The following is a 16342-nucleotide window of genomic DNA, read 5'->3' on the forward strand; positions in this document are numbered from 1 at the left end:
AAAAATCCATAATTCATTCACAGTGATTGCAGAAAGATAGGAACAGTGTACCAGTCTTCAAGAATTTTGTTCAAATTTTGCCTACATATGAAAACTCCCATGGGTTTTAATAGTTTCACCAGTATCTAGTCCAATAATCCTAATATTTGGTAGATGTCTTGGCATCTCTAACTGTAAGTGAAAACCAGTGAAAACATGACAGAGATATTAAATGTGATTAAATACTAGTTTTACCCAATAGTCTACATATAGTACTTGATCACTTGCCCTGGCTTTCTTTCTAGGTGTTTGTAGGTACTTTATTAATAGTACCAGTAAAAAAGCCCAAGTGACAACACTGGGTTTGGACCAGGTTCTGTGTACAGAAGGTGGGTAGTTTGAAGTGTGACCAAATTTTGAAAGAGTCTGAGGTGACTGTCACTGTTGGTTTCTAAACTTGTATCAAAATTCCTATTGTTTGCATGAAGAAGAAAAACCCAGGGGGTTTCAAATGCTACAGTAATCCCTTACAGCAAGTAGACGGCTGAATGGCAAACTGCCTCTGTGCTACCTGAGTCAAGTAATGTAAAATAGGATCAGATAATACTGTAAGAGTAAGGCAGAGAAGTACCTACATAAACACAAACTGATACAGATGAACCAGAGCACTTTCTTCCATGGCTGATAACATTGCTAAATAAAACTATTTTGCTGTAAATATTCCATAGTTGGTCTCATGTCAAGGATGACTGTTTAAATTCAGTAAAAGCTATTCAAACATTTTTCACTTGTTTTGTAAAAACAACATCTTTACCATCCCTTTTTGATTAAAATCTTAATATTGCTGTGATTTAGTGTAAGGCAGAAGAGGCTCAATTGTCTGTTTCAATATTAGGCCAAATTGGAAGGAAAAACTTGTGTTAGTGATTTTGAAGAAATGAGCATTGAACATCGCTCCACATATGTTTTTGTACAGACATTCAAGTTTGTTGCATGTGAAGATCATACACAGCTTGGACTATTGTATTTGTACTTGGCTTTTTGGGTTGCTATGGAGAGGGGTGGTTAATACTGGAACAGCGTTACAGCCCAGGTTGGTTTTCAATCTTTGAGGATTTCTACCTTCTTCACTATTGCTTTAAACATAGTAACCAAGAAAAAATACACTCAAATAATTTCACAAAAATATAGCTAACATTATTTCAAATGCAGTGTGCACAACTGAAAATAGTGGGGGATTGTGTATTTAAACCAATGCTTCAGTTGTCTTGTGAGCAAGAGATAATGGAGTGTTATTGTGTGGCAGTGGGCTATACCTAACAAGTAAAATGTACAGTGCTTCTAGGACATCTGTTGGGGAAAATATTGCTTCAATGACTGATATTCATAGGAGTAGTGAGTATAACATGTTGATGACATAAAAAGAATGAGAATAATATATAGGATAATGGAAAAGGATGCCTTGATTGCAAAGCTATATTTCAGTCAAGGATTCTGATGTTTCTATAAACCACCCTCAGTTGGCCTATGACATCAGCAGTGTCCAGATTTAGTAATTCATTTCCCTCCCTCTCTGTTATTATTTTCAATTTTAAAATTCATAAGATTAAGTATTATTTATTCTATGACCTGAAGATTTATATTGGAAACCTGACTTGATCTGCTGCATCTAGAAAGAATGCATGAGAGGAACCTGGTTTTAATAATTCAGTATTAATCTTTGATTGCCAAATAGAAAATTAATAGAAAAGGAAAGCATGATATGTTGGAAAACTGGTTCTCAGGGCTTGTGTCATCAGTGTTACCTGGCTTGCTGGAGTGTGATGGAAAAAAAAGTAGTGTATGTTTTTCATGCAAAACTTCTCTTATACCAGATGCACAGAGATTGTATTGGCCTGAACTCACAAGCTAAGCTGGTAATTTTTGTAGGCTACACCTGTTATATCAGATACACTACCTTCTCCTGAAATTTAAAAATTCTGCAGCCTAAAAGCCTAAGACATAGTGCGTAAATTTGGCTATGGAATTGGAAGTACAATAGGCTTTGATTATGCAAACATTTATGTGTGTCCTTGTAATGTGGTCTCACCTGACATTCATGAACCTTTTCTCAAGAATAAAAATAAACGTAGGTGTTTGCAAGATTAAAAGCTAAATGTAGATTTATATTTTGGCATTTCATTAAACAATTTATGTGTTATTTGCAACCAAATATAAATGTTTTGTCTATGTTTGTTTTTCAGAATTGCAAATGTAGTTAAGTATGACTGCCACACTCTCAGTAACTTGTGCATGGTGTTTTCTTTTCAGCTTTCAGAATGATCCCCTATCCTTTGGAAAAAGGACATCTCTTCTACCCATATCCTATTTGTACAGAAACTGCAGATAGAGAACTACTACCATGTATGTTCAACCTTTTTCTTCTTATCATTGACATCAGAGAATTGTTTACCTGAGTCTTGCAGCACTGATCTCCTTTGATGCCTTTTAAATTGCATACACTGGATTAGAATAACTGGATTGACGGTGAGCCTCTGGAGCTCCCATGATGGTTTAAGAAGCAGCTCGTAGCCATAGTTCAGTACAATTAGCTATATTTATTATTTTTGACATCTTAGGGACAGGGAGAGAGATTACCAAAGAGACAGAAATGAGTTAGATCGTGCTATTCTCTCTTACCAAGACACAGGAAAATATGTCCGATCTTTCATCTAGAGTAACATCCCATCAAATCAAAAGCAGAGTGTTGCAGCCTTGTTAGCCTATTGTAGATACACTAGCTACTTAAATTCCAAGGCAAGATCCAACCTGCTTGAGGACAGCTGCATCATTAACACAGCTATTATTCTGACAGGTTATGCTGACATTTTCTGAAAAGCACTCTTAAATAGCAAGAAAGGGTTTTCTTTGTATAATGGTGTGTGTGTTATTATGAAGAGATTTATGTGAAATCTTCTCAGTCATTTTTATGTGGGTTTATGGCATGGATTAGGGAAGTGCCAGCAGTGTTTCCAGATACAGATATACAGACAGATCCAGCCCTTGAGAAGTGTTACAGTCCAACCTAATGAGACTCACTGCAGTGCATGCAGTGAAGCATAGGAATGCAGAGGAAGAGCCAAAGCAGCCAATCTTGCAGTTATGCTTCATTCCCACATGTTTTCTCTCAGTGGGACTCAGTGAACATAAGTGGAACACACACAAATACAGGGGGGTTTGCAGAGTCAGGGCAGAGAAGACAAATACAAGGTGATCCAGGGAAGGAAATTCTTCTCTCACCTTCTCACTCCTGAAGAAGGAATAAAGAGAAATGTGTTCTGGAACAAGTAAAATGAAACCTGCTTCTGCTGGGAAGGCTGGTTTTAAGGGCGTTTGCACCCTTTGTAGTCTTTCATTCAGAATCTCTCTGGTTTGGCTGAAAAATGTGTTGCCTCCTTTTATAAGCCTACACGAGTAAACATTAGGTGAGACTAATACAGCGAAAATCCACTCATTGCAAGTCTCTCCTTCACAGCACATTCCTGCTGATATTACACAGAAATCTTTGGCAACTGACAATATCTCCCCGCCCCATTATAATCACCCTAATTATAACAACACCTCTCAGAGTGCTCTGCTTGCTTTACTCAGAGGGATGCTGAGCTGGGGAGGGTGGAGTGTCAGGAGACTTAGGAATGACAAAGTCATGCAGAATAGCTCAGCATTCTCTGTTTAGATGCAAAACTAATCATTTCTGTCAAATGTTAGAAGCGAGGGACTCTTTAACAGCATATGCAGAAAGTCGTGTTCTGCTCTGGCAGTTGTGGGAAATGCCTTTCACTGCAAAATCTCTTGGGTTAGAGGAGGGAAGGGTTTAACATACCGTGACAGACACAGGTGGGTTAGAGGGATTTTGCATACCTGTCCACACCCTTTAATTGCATGTGTTTTAAAGAACAGTCAGATGGAATTATTTCAGAACACAAAAATCTGATAGGCTATCCAAATTAAAAATATCAGTCACAAAACTTTTGCCCTGACTGGATAACAGACCGGAACAACAAGGTTGAACCTGTGTCAAAAGGAAGTGCAAGAAACTGAGCACAAGAGATCCTAGGCTTAAAAAGTCCATGATCTGGTATTTCTGATCTCTAAATTTATTTTAGATCAAAAAGAAGTTGTAGTCTATCTCTACTTTTTTTTTTTAAACTGATTGAACTAGCAGACTCAAAAACCATACATATTTTATAATATTTTAATTTAAACTCTTATGAATTCTTGTTGTTGGTTTTGGGAACCACTGCACTCTGGATGAATGCAGTCAAGAATACTCTCCTGGCATGTTGCTGAATTACACTTTGCTTATGTTGTCTGCAAGTACGATGAAATGAAAGCTAATCGCTGAAGCAAAGAAAGTAGGAAAAATGGAAGAGTAGTGTTTCTTATGTATGAATAGCCACAGGATTCGAGTATATGGGAAGCCTTGAGGTTGGTCCTGTATGAGAAAAAATGTTTCAGAATTTTCATTTATCTTGACTGTGGCTGCAAACCACGTTTTCTTGACTATGGCTGATGGAGTGAAATAGACAGGTAAGAGTCCAGCAGACCTTTTGCCAATCCAGCCAAATTTTCACCTTGAGTCTGAACCACCATAAAAGTTTAAGGGATATATTCTTCTGGTAGAATACTCACCGACCTCTTCTGACCTTTTTAGTCTTCTCAGTGCTACTTTCTCCAAAGTCCAGTGAAGGATTTTTTATACCAGAGTCGAGTAAATGTCTGTATTCCTTTCAGTGTATATTAGCAAACACCTTAAAAATTCACTATTAGTTTAATTTCCAGGTTTTAAAGTACATGTTTATATGTCCTACTTTTATGATAGCTTTTCTTGGTTCTGCAGATTAAACATTCAGAATTTACTGTAATTTTACAGCCTGGTTAAACTGGTCTGCAGCCATGCTTCTGTAAGGTTGGTCTCACTGCTGCTGCTGGATGCATGTTTCTGCACTGTCTGTGTATCAGCCTTAGCAAACATGCAGCCATGTTGCTAGTCAAGGACCTGCATAAAAAACTATGATGTTTTATTTCTAAGTTTGTTTTCTGGGATTAATTGTTACATAGCTGCATTATAGTTAGTGCTGACACAAGTAAAGTGAAAGTAATGTGTACATAGGGCCAGAGTAAACCAGAAATACGATCTTTAGATGAGAATTACTTGGCAGAAATGACTGACACAGCAATAAGGTTGACCTTAGATGTTTCAGACCTTCTATGTATTTCTTTCTTCAAAAGCAACTTTGGGTGTCTCTGGTTGTTTAAACCATGTAAGAACATTAGATTGGTTAGGGTTGGTTATTGATTTTTGATTTTTTTTGCAATGTATAATGCATTCCCCTTCCCATCCTTTTTTTTCTACAGCATTTCATGAAGTTTCAGTTTACCCCAAGAAAGAGCTTCCGTTCTTCATCCTCTTCACTGCTGGACTCTGTTCTTTCACAGCCATGCTTGCCCTCCTGACACATCAGTTCCCAGAGCTTATGGGGGTCTTTGCAAAAGCTGTGAGTATTCTCTGCTGCCACTCTCTTCTGGTAAATAAAGACACCAATGCAGGAATAGCTGAGCTAAATACTGCCAGGTGTCAAATGTCTGCATATTCAGCAGTATAAATAAAACATCCATCGATGTCTGAGCAGAGGGACATTTACACAAATGTTAAGGACGCTAATCAGTAAAAGACTCCGCTGTCTGCCATCTCCAGTTGATATGGCTCTCTTGCTAGGCTGGATCTCTTGTGATTTTGGGCTTGGTGGGAGGAGCAAATATCTGTATTTTCATATATCATCCAATAAAATAAACTAATAAAGGTTTGCAGAACCTCTCTATTTTGTGTAAAGCCATAATGACTGCTGTGATTTCCAATGCAATAGAAACTCTTAGTTATGAGGGGAAATAGAGTGTACTGTTAACCACGGCAAATTTCTGCATTCTTTCCCCAAACGGCCAAGAAGGAAGTAGTCTCAATATTTGCTCATAATTTTTCTTAACCACATCCAGAGAAGTCTCTCCTAATTCTGCCTTTTTTAATCCACCAAGGATTAATAAATGTTAGAGGATGAGGGGGAAGAGCCATCAATTATTCTAAAACTTTTTTCTTTGCAAAACTGAGAACATCAGTGCTCCAGCATCCTAGGAGGTGAAAAATTCACTAACAGAAAAAATCTAGGATAATAAAAAACCCTTCTCCTTCTCCAAGAAATACTGAATATCCTCTGTTCTAATATATTTTCTCAATTATATTTGTATCTATCGTAGGTCTTATGCTTCCAAAATGGTCTCCTCGCCTTGTTTTTAATGTCTTCGGTACTTTTGATTTGGGGAGCGTAGGGAATGGGGTGGAGGAAGCAAGGCTGAAAGGCTTTGGCAAAGTATAAGTACTTTTTCAAACCCCTTTTCAAATGGCAAGAGACTCCATTTGCAAGTAAGCCAGGTCTTCTCTTAACTCGGACTTGTGAATGATAGAGACCTGGTACAGCAATGGTTCTTGCATCAAGAATTTTCTTTTGTTAGCTCTAGAAGACAGAAAATAAGGTAAGTTGTAGCAAAAGATACCACTTCTATCAGCAAAAAGTGCTGAAATGTACCTGAAATATTACTACTTTTTCTCGTTTGTTGAGTTTGTATGGAGGTGTTTGGTGGACAATAAGTATGTAACTTGGGCATCTGATCATAAACTTCTTTGTAAAGCTTTTCTTCTGTGTGGTGGTTGGGGGTTTTTTGTTCCTTATGTTATTGAAGTGCATGACCCTTGTTTGGCTCTTTCAACTGAATTTACCATTTTTTAATACTGTCATAGTTACTGATCCCAAATCTGTCCCTATTAGCCTTGATCCTGTGTTGATCCTGAATAAAGAATATGTCTTAAGCTGGCAACATGTGCTTAGCAGGAGCTTCTGGAATTGGAGAAAATTAATAGCCTGTTTTCATTGCCTTAACTCACCCAGCTTTGGTTGCTGAGTGCAATCAGAGAGAGAGAATGAAAGTTACACTGGTGGTGTGTTGGTAATTGCTTCTCTGTGGTTGGGGTTCCAAAGCCATTTGGGGAGTAAAATCAAAGCAGAAGGTTCTGTTTCCCTAATGTATAAGTGAAGCTGCTATTGGTGTTAATAGATAGATAGGTACCCCAAGGCTCTGTATGGCATTATCAAGTTCTGCATATCAGAGCAGGTAAAGCTCCTGGTTAGTAAAATAAGCACAGACAAATAGAATTTAAATATGAGTTACATTATGTGCATAAAGACAGAACAATTACTGAAGATCTCAGAACCTGTATGGATGCAGTTAGTATGTCAGTTAACATGTATTGTGACTTGGTTTAGCCTGTGAAATTAATTTGGTAGCTCATAGAAAGGCTTTGATTCAGAAGGCTCATTGTATTGTCTCCTCTGGGAAAAGTGTCCCAGGTGCATGAGATTGAAGAAAATCATAGCAGACATTTCTTTGAAATGTGGCTGTATCAGAACAGAGTAGGAGAGGTTGGCCAGGCCTGACTCTTCCCTTTCAGTTTTAGGGAAGATAGTTTCATAAGTAACTAGTTCCCTAAATAGCTAAATGATGAATGTGATGACTCTTTCTGTGGTTATGTGTATTGAATTACATGTTCCTGTCTGGTTGGTAGTCACTGTGATGGTGGTATATTACACTGTGAAACTGTGCACTTATGCTTTAATTTCCTCTTATGTCTGCCAGTCCCAAAAGCACTGCACAGATGTAGTATTGCCACCATGGCCCAGGCCTATGTTACTGTAAGTTGGTATTTACCATATTTCACAAAAACTGAATAAGTTACCATGGTTGGGCCTTGGACTTTGACCTGTCCTCCAGGTAGCATCTTCATGCACTTTTCCATAGCCCATTAACCCAGAGACTGGGTGCTTCAAGGGGGAGAAAGTCCTTAAGTGCTGAGCTCTCCCTGTGAGAGACTGCCAAAGGTGGCCTGTGCCACTGTGACAGTCCCTTCCAGCAGCCTGCATTCTGCCTCTGGATGCAGAAGTCAAAGGTATTTCAGAGCTCCTTCCCTCTTCTGGAAGATTTAACGTAGGATGGAGTTCATCAAGCTCCATCAGTGCACCCATATTTTAGATCCAGAACCTGCTCTGAATGCTGTGGTTTTAATTTTTGCTAGCCTTTCTAACAGAAAACTTTTGGACTTACGAAAGTTGATATAAATACAAGCAGAACAATTTCTGATTGCATGGCTTTGATAAAATTGCCAGCACAATGTTGGTAGCATTGAATTTCTTTCATCAACATGCAGAAATTTAACAGTGTGGAAAAGCTTGAAAGCTTTTGCATATCTGTTTTAATCAAATGGTGCTATTCAAAAGGTAGTCCCAAAAAGCTGCTTTCTGCCAGTTTTGAAATAACCAGGTTGATTTTCTTTTAAAATACAAAATAATAATAAAAAACTTTTTACAGGTCTCTTATCACCCCTTCTTCCACCCTGAATTCTTACTGTACCACTGGTGCTGGTTTTTTTGATCCCTGTGGAAAAGACAGTCAGTGTCTAAAGGAAATGCAGAACAATTAAAAACAACCCAAACAACAATAATAACAAACAAAAAACCCAACTGAACAAAAAAACCACCACCAACCACTGTCATGCAGACTAAGCCCTCCTGGGGTGCTGGCAACAAACCAGATAGGCATCTGAGGCATCTACCGTTGATGTCTGAGGAAAGGAGCACCAGGAGCTTTCCAAGGGCCAGGCGGACCCAGCACGGATGTTTACATCAGCTTGTACAAGAGAGTAGGTGGCATCCTGAACTTCTTGCTGTCAGCAGAAGTTTTGCTTAGATTTTATCGAAGCCAGGCTTTGGTATCCATGACTTTAAATGTGTTCTGTAGACCAACTAATTTTCCAGGTGGAGAAAAACTTGGCTTCTTTTCAGCTACAGATACTTTGTGGAGTTTGTAACAGAATACAGTTGACTACTTGAGTAACAAAATTCCTATGAATTGCCATAAAACTCAGTGTAAGGCAAATTATTCTTGTTTCATTGATTTAACAAATATGTAATTTGCACTGGTTACGAAGTTGAGTTTTATTCAAGTAGATGTGATGGTACAAGCTTATCACATAAATCAAGTACTTCTCAAAGAGCAGAAGCTATCCTCTAATGAACCTTTTGCATTTGGCAAAATTAAACGGACATATTTATTTCAGCACTTCACAGCTTAACCGGAGAGAATGCCTCTACTTGGCGGAGCCACTTGAAATAGTGACAGCAGTCTCTAAGATAGTCAATGTTACATTGATTCAGCTGCAGCTCGTGTTATACAGCTTGACCTTTAGCACCACGACTGAAATATTGTGTTCTGCTTCAGTTAGAAGTTTTTTCTTGGACCTGTGCTTATGACAAAGTGACATTACCAGTGATGCCATTACCCAGTTTTCCTATGGTGCACGAGTTGTCTGTGATATAGTGTCTGCATTGTATGCAAACACGTCCAAGAGGAAAAATGAATTAGAGTGCTTAGTATTGCCTTTAAAATGCATAAGCATCATATATGCTGTACTCTCTAATACACATATAGGGCCACAACATAGCTGTATGTAATGTGTACAGTTGAATTGCAGGTAATGTAAAGCACAGTTAATATGCATTTCCCAAAATTTTGGGAGTGCTTTGAGGACCTGAGTTCTGAGATGTGTATCCAGAAGTGTTTTTTTCCTATGATAAAATGTTCCCTGTCACCTGATTTTTTTTCACATATGCCTGTTCTGAACATTAATATATTGAAACCACTTTTGACATTGTGTTTTCTAATAGAGAGAGGATTTTAAGATAAATTTAAGTTAATGATACAGACCATGTTAAAATAAATTCTAGTTTGTGATGCCTAAGTGTATATAGCAGATCTATAGATAACCCAGAACCATTTTAAAACTGACTCTCAGGACACACTTTTAATATTTGAGAGGTGGTCTGGCAGACTGTGCCATTATGAGAAAGCCTCTCTTTCTCTTCATAGGTTTTGGGTTGAGCTTTCAGTGCCTTCAGAATGAGCCTGAATCTAGGATGTGAGATGTGTGAAAACTTTTGTAGTTTGTCACTTTGATCTTCACAAAAATAGGGCTCTTGCTTTCTTTACTGCAAAATCCAGAAATCTGTGTATATGCAAGGCTCAGAATTTGGCAGAAAGTCTTTATATGTGAATTATGTAATTTTTATGCTGAAGGATTTTACAGAGGAACACAGCAAGAATATCTTGTCTTATTGGACAGCTTTCTCTTGAGATGTATTGTTTCCTGGATTTTGATCTGAATGTGTGTCTGATTTCTTTGCAGTTTCTCAGCACCCTCTTTGCTCCTTTAAATTTTGTGATGGAAAAAGTAGAAAGTATCCTGCCCTCCAGTCTGTGGCACCAACTGACAAGGATCTGAGGGAGTGCACCACTGACTGACTGCCATGACATCTTCTGTGCCAACTTTTTGTTGACCACAAGAAAGCATGATAAAAAAGGGAAGCAGTTCTAAGACTTAAAATCACTTCATGGATTGTCTGTTCTCATAAAAACTGTTTTGTTGTACAAATTACATTGATGTTAGGTTCTATTATATTTTGCCTTCAGAAAAGAAAAACTTAAAAATAAACTTTTGTGTATTGTAGCATTACTGTCTTTTGGCTTCTTCAAAGCTTAGATTCTACTTTTTGTTTATAAACACATCTGCTTCACCACACCTAGGGCTTGGCTACCTGTTCAGTTAATGAAAAAAACACTAATAACTTTACAGTTCAGCAACATTATCACTGTTTTTTCTTGAGTTCACTGGGTGAAGGCCTCGCCGCTATAGAGGCTTCTGGACGGTTAAAGCTCTTGCTTAAAGCAGCTTTAGCCTCTCCAGGCAGTTTGGATGGCACACTGGGCTTCTGATTCCCATCTCTGCACAGAGGTCAGTTTTGTCCTCATCTGAATTTTCAAGAAGTCCACATACTTGACAGATTTTCTTCACATCGCTGCTATTTCAGGTACCTCCAGAAGCTCCATGCATTGTTCTCTGTCTACAGAGCAAAGCATAAGTAATGGCAGAGAATTGAAAACAAATTTACCTGTAGTGAGCGATCATTGCATTGATGCTCTTACGTATGTCTTTCTGAGTTTTTATTGCATTAGTAGCAGTTTTCAAATATGAAGGAGCAGGAGCTTTTTCCGGTACACATTAAACATCAGCATTATAAACTGTTGCTTGAGACCAGAAGCTCATTAGCAAAACTGGTGTTAGTTATGCACAATTAATAGAGAGGTTGGTGTTTCCCTTATTAGTGCTCACCTCAGGAAGTCTTATCTTTGTGCTGTGAGAGGTTTAGACTAAGTATTCGTTTATAACTTACCCCTGTAGATGGAAACTTCCTGCAGACACCTCTGCTAAGGCACAAGATCAAGATTTTGATCTGGAAGTTGAAGCAAGCAGTCCTCTCTGTCAAGAATTGGAAGTGAATCCTTACAGATGCCTCAAGGATTTTTTTTTTCAACTCCCGTTCCAGATAAGGAAACATAACCATGATGAAGCAGATCAAAAATGCCACTTTGCCATTTCAACTTTGCTGTTCTTCTAAAAACGTTGAGCAGTTTGAGGGACTGTTATCACTGGCAGCTAAGTTTGTTTCTCAGTGAGGAAATGAGTTAGCAAAGACAAGACTCCCATTACTGGAGCTGGTATAAAAGGAAAGTGTTTCTTAACAGCAGAAGATTCATTACATTATTTTCTGCCCTCGTGATCACAGATGTGTTAGTCTGGTAGAAAACAGATCTTTGTCCAAGTGAGTAAAAGTACCATATTAAAGCAAACACTGCTGTGCTATGAGGGAAAAAAAAGCAGCCCCACACCAGGAGAAATTGGCTATAAGAGTGAGACCTGAGGGAAGACATAGGTGATCGGTGAGCCCCATGGCCAAATGTTAAACCTGGTGAGTTGTGTCGTTGTTGGGAATTTGCATACAAGTTTTTAATCTCTGGCTATTATTCCTGCAAAGCAATTCACTGTAATGTATGGCTTACAGTTAATGTAGTAGGTGGCATAAGATTAGAAGTAGTGGATTGCTCGTGGATAAGCCTGTGTGAGATGGGCCAGTATTTGTGTTCTCAGATTTGCATCTGAATTGCTAGAATGGCCACTGAAAACACCTTTACAGCAGGTGCTCCTGTGTATCTCTAGCTGAAGAACTAGGGATAATCATATTAATTTGTTTGCCTCACAACAGCACTGTCAGAATTAAAGGCTGGTGAAAGTCAGAAGAATCAGGCATAGTCAGCTCTTCTCCTGTGCTTTGTATCGCTTATTCCCAGCCACCTCAAAAACATTTCAAAGTTCATTTATTTATCCTCTACATTTCAAAAAAACCAAATTGCTCTGATTAACAGTCCTAATATGTATTTGCACATCACTTTATATCTAGCTATATAAAGAAATCTCCATGTTTGTCAGCAGGTAAGGTAGTAGTTTGGCCTTCTGTTAGAAGAATTATGATCTGTGTGGGAATTACTATCAGTAATAATCTGATAAAAAGAAACGCGTAACTGGAAGAATCACGTCCTTCCCTTGAACTATGGGGAGTATTTAGGAACTCAAAAATACCTTTATGCAATTCTATCTCTACCATTTCTAGTATCCGTCTCCCTGATAAGCAGTAATGAGCCATGGATTTTATCTAGAAAATCTCTCTGTAGCTTTAATTATAATTCTAGGCATCTGGAAGACTAGGCAAGTCAGACAAAAGGATTTTCTTTTCCATTGGACAGAGTTGCCTTAGGCTTTGCTGCCTCTGACATGTTTCCTGTGAAGTTCAGCGTGGCTTAGATGAAAAGGCAGATACAGCCCACAATTATAATGATGGAAAGCCTCTGGCTTAGTGCAGAAATGAGCCTTCTGGAAATCTGCTTCAGATAATAATTCATCTGAATCTTCAGTTTGCAGATTTAGAGGTGGGGGGGAGCTTTTTAAATCCAAATCTTAGCAGTTCCTTTTTTCTTTAAAGCCAGCCTAATAGAATTTGGATGCACACTATCTCTACACTGTAATCTGCATAGAACAAAAAAGGAGAGGACCCCCCCCCAAGGAGTGTCAAGTCAAGCTGGCCACCTTCTATCCCTCCCTACCACTGGGTAGATTTACAACTTCTCCAAGGCAGGAACTGCACTGGTAGGGGAGGGCTGCTTTCTCTTCATCGTTCTGTGTGAATGCTGAATACACAGACTGTGATTTTTCAGTGGGAGAACATAAAAGTCCTTACCCCAGTAGAAAATTACCAGGGGTTTCGCTGTGTTGCAGAAACCTGCAGAAGCTAAACATCCAAAGGAAGCTACACCTCTCTCACTCAACGCACAGCCCGCAGCCAGTGTGGCTGCCACCGCATGGAGACCTTGAAAACCTCAGGGCTCTGGTTACAGAGTGAACAAGGTGGCCCCTGGCCCCAGCTGCCACCCAGCTTCCTTCAGGGCTCCTGCCCAGCTGCCACCGCAGAGGGAGCTGTCAATGTGTTGATTCATATGCATTTGCTTCTTTCACACAAGAGAGCTTACTTTATGAAGTCATACTCATTTCAGCAGGCAAATGAGCTGTTATATGAAAAAACCCAACCCAAAACCATGTTTATGATTACAGCCTGTGAGCTGCTGCTGTCTTTCAGATAATAAGTTCATTTGTTGTTATTTGAAGTGGCAGAAGAAACTTACAGGCTCTGATATCTCAAAACCACCTCTGCCCTTGGAGGTAGCCGTGCCCTGCATGAAGGCTGTAGCCTTTCCAAAGAGTGCGGGGCAAATGACATGTAGAACAGTGAGTGTTGGTACACTTTGCGCTGCCACAGTGGATTAAGAGCTTTTTTTTTTCTAGGAAAAGCACCTTCTCCAGATCCAGATCTTCATTAATCCCCAAACATTCCTTTCCCCCTTGCCACCATACGCTGATGCCCACAAGAGGCTGGACATGGAGCCTGCAGGCAGAGACCAACAGTTGTGGTTTGGGCATCCAGGGTGGCTGTCCTTCAGCAGCTGTGCAGCACAGTACCAGAAATGCAGTATTTTATTTCTAATTCACAGCTGCAAAGAAGGTTACACAGGAATGGGAGGTCAGAATGAGATGCACAAATTGGGTTTAGGTAATTTTGCAGGAAAAAAAATCAACAATCTCTCAAGTTTCAATGCCCACATGCCCTAGCATACACCACCATTCCTAAGTCATTCCCCATTTTCCAAGTGATAAAAGAAAATTACATTTTTTAAAGGAGATTTCACATAAAACAGCTCAACACACTTTTTAGGGTAAAGTTTTTTTTAAAAAAATATAGTGGGGAGGGAGCAATCCCAAAAAGCTTGGCAGGCTAACAGTGTTTTAGGGCGCTGTTAGATTCTGAGTTCATTCAGCAAATTAAAGGGAACTCCCTCAAGAAAATTGGACTGCCTATTTAAAAAATAATCCTACAACCTTTTTCTTCAGCTAACATTATTCTGACACTAAAGTGTCTACCTAGGGACAGCTGTTTCCACTTCATGACTAAATACATGAGTAAATTTATTCCATGGAACAAAATACAGGATTATTTAATTTGCTTTGCCTGATTTCTATTTCTTCTTTTTTTGCTTTCTCTTTTTTTTCCCCTTTTTTATTCTTTCTTTGATTAGCTGAAGGTCACGGAGGGGCCTTTCCTAGCAATATTTACATCTCTGAGTGTCTTTTGCCACTAAGAATTAGCAATAGCTTCTGGGAGTGCTTTTTTTCATGGAAGAGGCAACAGAAATACTTAACAGTTGTAACACACCTACCTTGAGCTCTTTAAAAAAACCATATAAACCCAGAAAAAACTATCATCAAAAAAATGGCCAGCTCAGCGCTTACACAGTTGTTAATGCTGTGAAATATTCTGGTTTTCCTCTGGTGAAGTGGGTTTCGTGGAGGCATCACATCGCAGCTTATTGATATGGCACATCTGAAATGGGAAAGTCATCCTGCTGTGTGCACCTGGCATGGGCTTGGTGCTGGATGGGGTGACAAAGGACACTGAAAAGGCCAAGGTACTCAATGCCCTAATCTTCCTGATAAGACTGGCCTTTAGGAACCACCAGCCTCTGAGACCAGAGGAAGATTTGGAGCAAGATGTACCTTGGTGCAGGAGAACCAGATTGGTGAATAAAAGTTCCACCTTTAATACCATGACCCCAAAACACTTTACCTGGGACTGCAGAATTCAGATGGGTTGGTTTTCTGGATTATTAACCAGATAACAGATTTAAGAAGAGATCTGATTTTACTACCTTTCACTCCACTGCCTAGAACAAATTCCCTTGTAAGAATGAGGCTTTCTTTTTTTCCAGAACATTGAAATATTTTCAGCTTTGTTACACAGGAAATTTTTAGACTACTCAAAGTCTCCCTGAGTTTTTCAAGAAAAATGGCACTAAAAAATTAAAAATTATTATACTGCTTTTAAGTTCTTTAAGCCTTAAAATATGATATTGCTCAGGCTATGAACTGCATGCAGATTTAATTTCACAGTGAAATCCTAATAAGAATTCTCCTTGGAGCTCACCTTTAAATACAATTCGGTATGAAATTTTCCTTATCCAGCCCAGAGCCAGAATTGCCAGCAGTAATGGGGCCAGCAGTATAACCACTGAACTGCATGTGTACATACACAACACACACACTACACTGTACGTGCACTAACATGCTGGCAGGGCTGTTCCCACCAGCAGTTGGCTTATAGACAGAAGTGTGATTATTCTTACTTCTAGCCATGACCATTGCCATATACAGTAACTAAAACGTTATCTTATTGTCCAAATAAATACCCTTCTGGATCCTCCTCATTTTTTAATGCCAGCTGTGCCTTCTGGAGATGAATTACCCATTTTAATGATACAGACTTTTTCCAAAGCCTTGCAGATGTAAATGACTGCTCTCTCAAAACTCCTGAATGCAAAACCCCGTTTTTTTTTTTAAATAGTTAAAAAGCAAAACCAAACAAAACCAAAACCAAACAAAAACACAAACAAACCCCCAACCCCAAACAAAAAACAAAAAACCCCAAACAAAACAAACTCAAACCAAACCAAGAAACAGAACATAGCCACAGTACTACTCACTTTATTGCCTTAGTTTGCTACTTGGATATTACTTTTTCCTGCACTGTTTGTACCCACTAGGGTTCTTCCAGTCTATTTCATTTTCACATGGAAATTTCACCTGTATCAACAATACATTCTATCACTTATTCAACCTCCTTTCCCTACTTTATTTTTTCATGACTTTGCCTGCCTCTACTCTTCATGGGTGCTCTTCCAGAGCCTTATTAGACTTATTGTCACAGAACCCATCTTTCTCTTG

At 38.9% G+C, this 16342-nt stretch overlaps 1 protein-coding gene across 2 annotated transcripts in view; it reads left to right on the plus strand.

The window, feature by feature from the left end:
• The window catches only part of ST7 (suppression of tumorigenicity 7), a 142740-nt gene extending 132113 nt beyond the window's left edge, over nucleotides 1-10627 (plus strand). For both annotated transcript variants that reach the window (XM_027682281.1, XM_027682282.1), the window contains exons 13-15: nucleotides 2290-2382; nucleotides 5377-5516; nucleotides 10307-10627. In XM_027682281.1, the coding sequence (XP_027538082.1) occupies nucleotides 2290-2382; nucleotides 5377-5516; nucleotides 10307-10402 (329 nt within the window). In that variant the 3' untranslated portion in view covers nucleotides 10403-10627. The remainder of the gene's footprint in view (nucleotides 1-2289; nucleotides 2383-5376; nucleotides 5517-10306) is intronic.
• Nucleotides 10628-16342: the final 5715 nt, after the last annotated feature.

This window comes from Neopelma chrysocephalum, unplaced genomic scaffold (genome assembly GCF_003984885.1).
Source record: "Neopelma chrysocephalum unplaced genomic scaffold, ASM398488v2 Primary Assembly neopelma1_62, whole genome shotgun sequence".
Classification (NCBI taxonomy): Eukaryota; Metazoa; Chordata; class Aves; order Passeriformes; family Pipridae; genus Neopelma; species Neopelma chrysocephalum.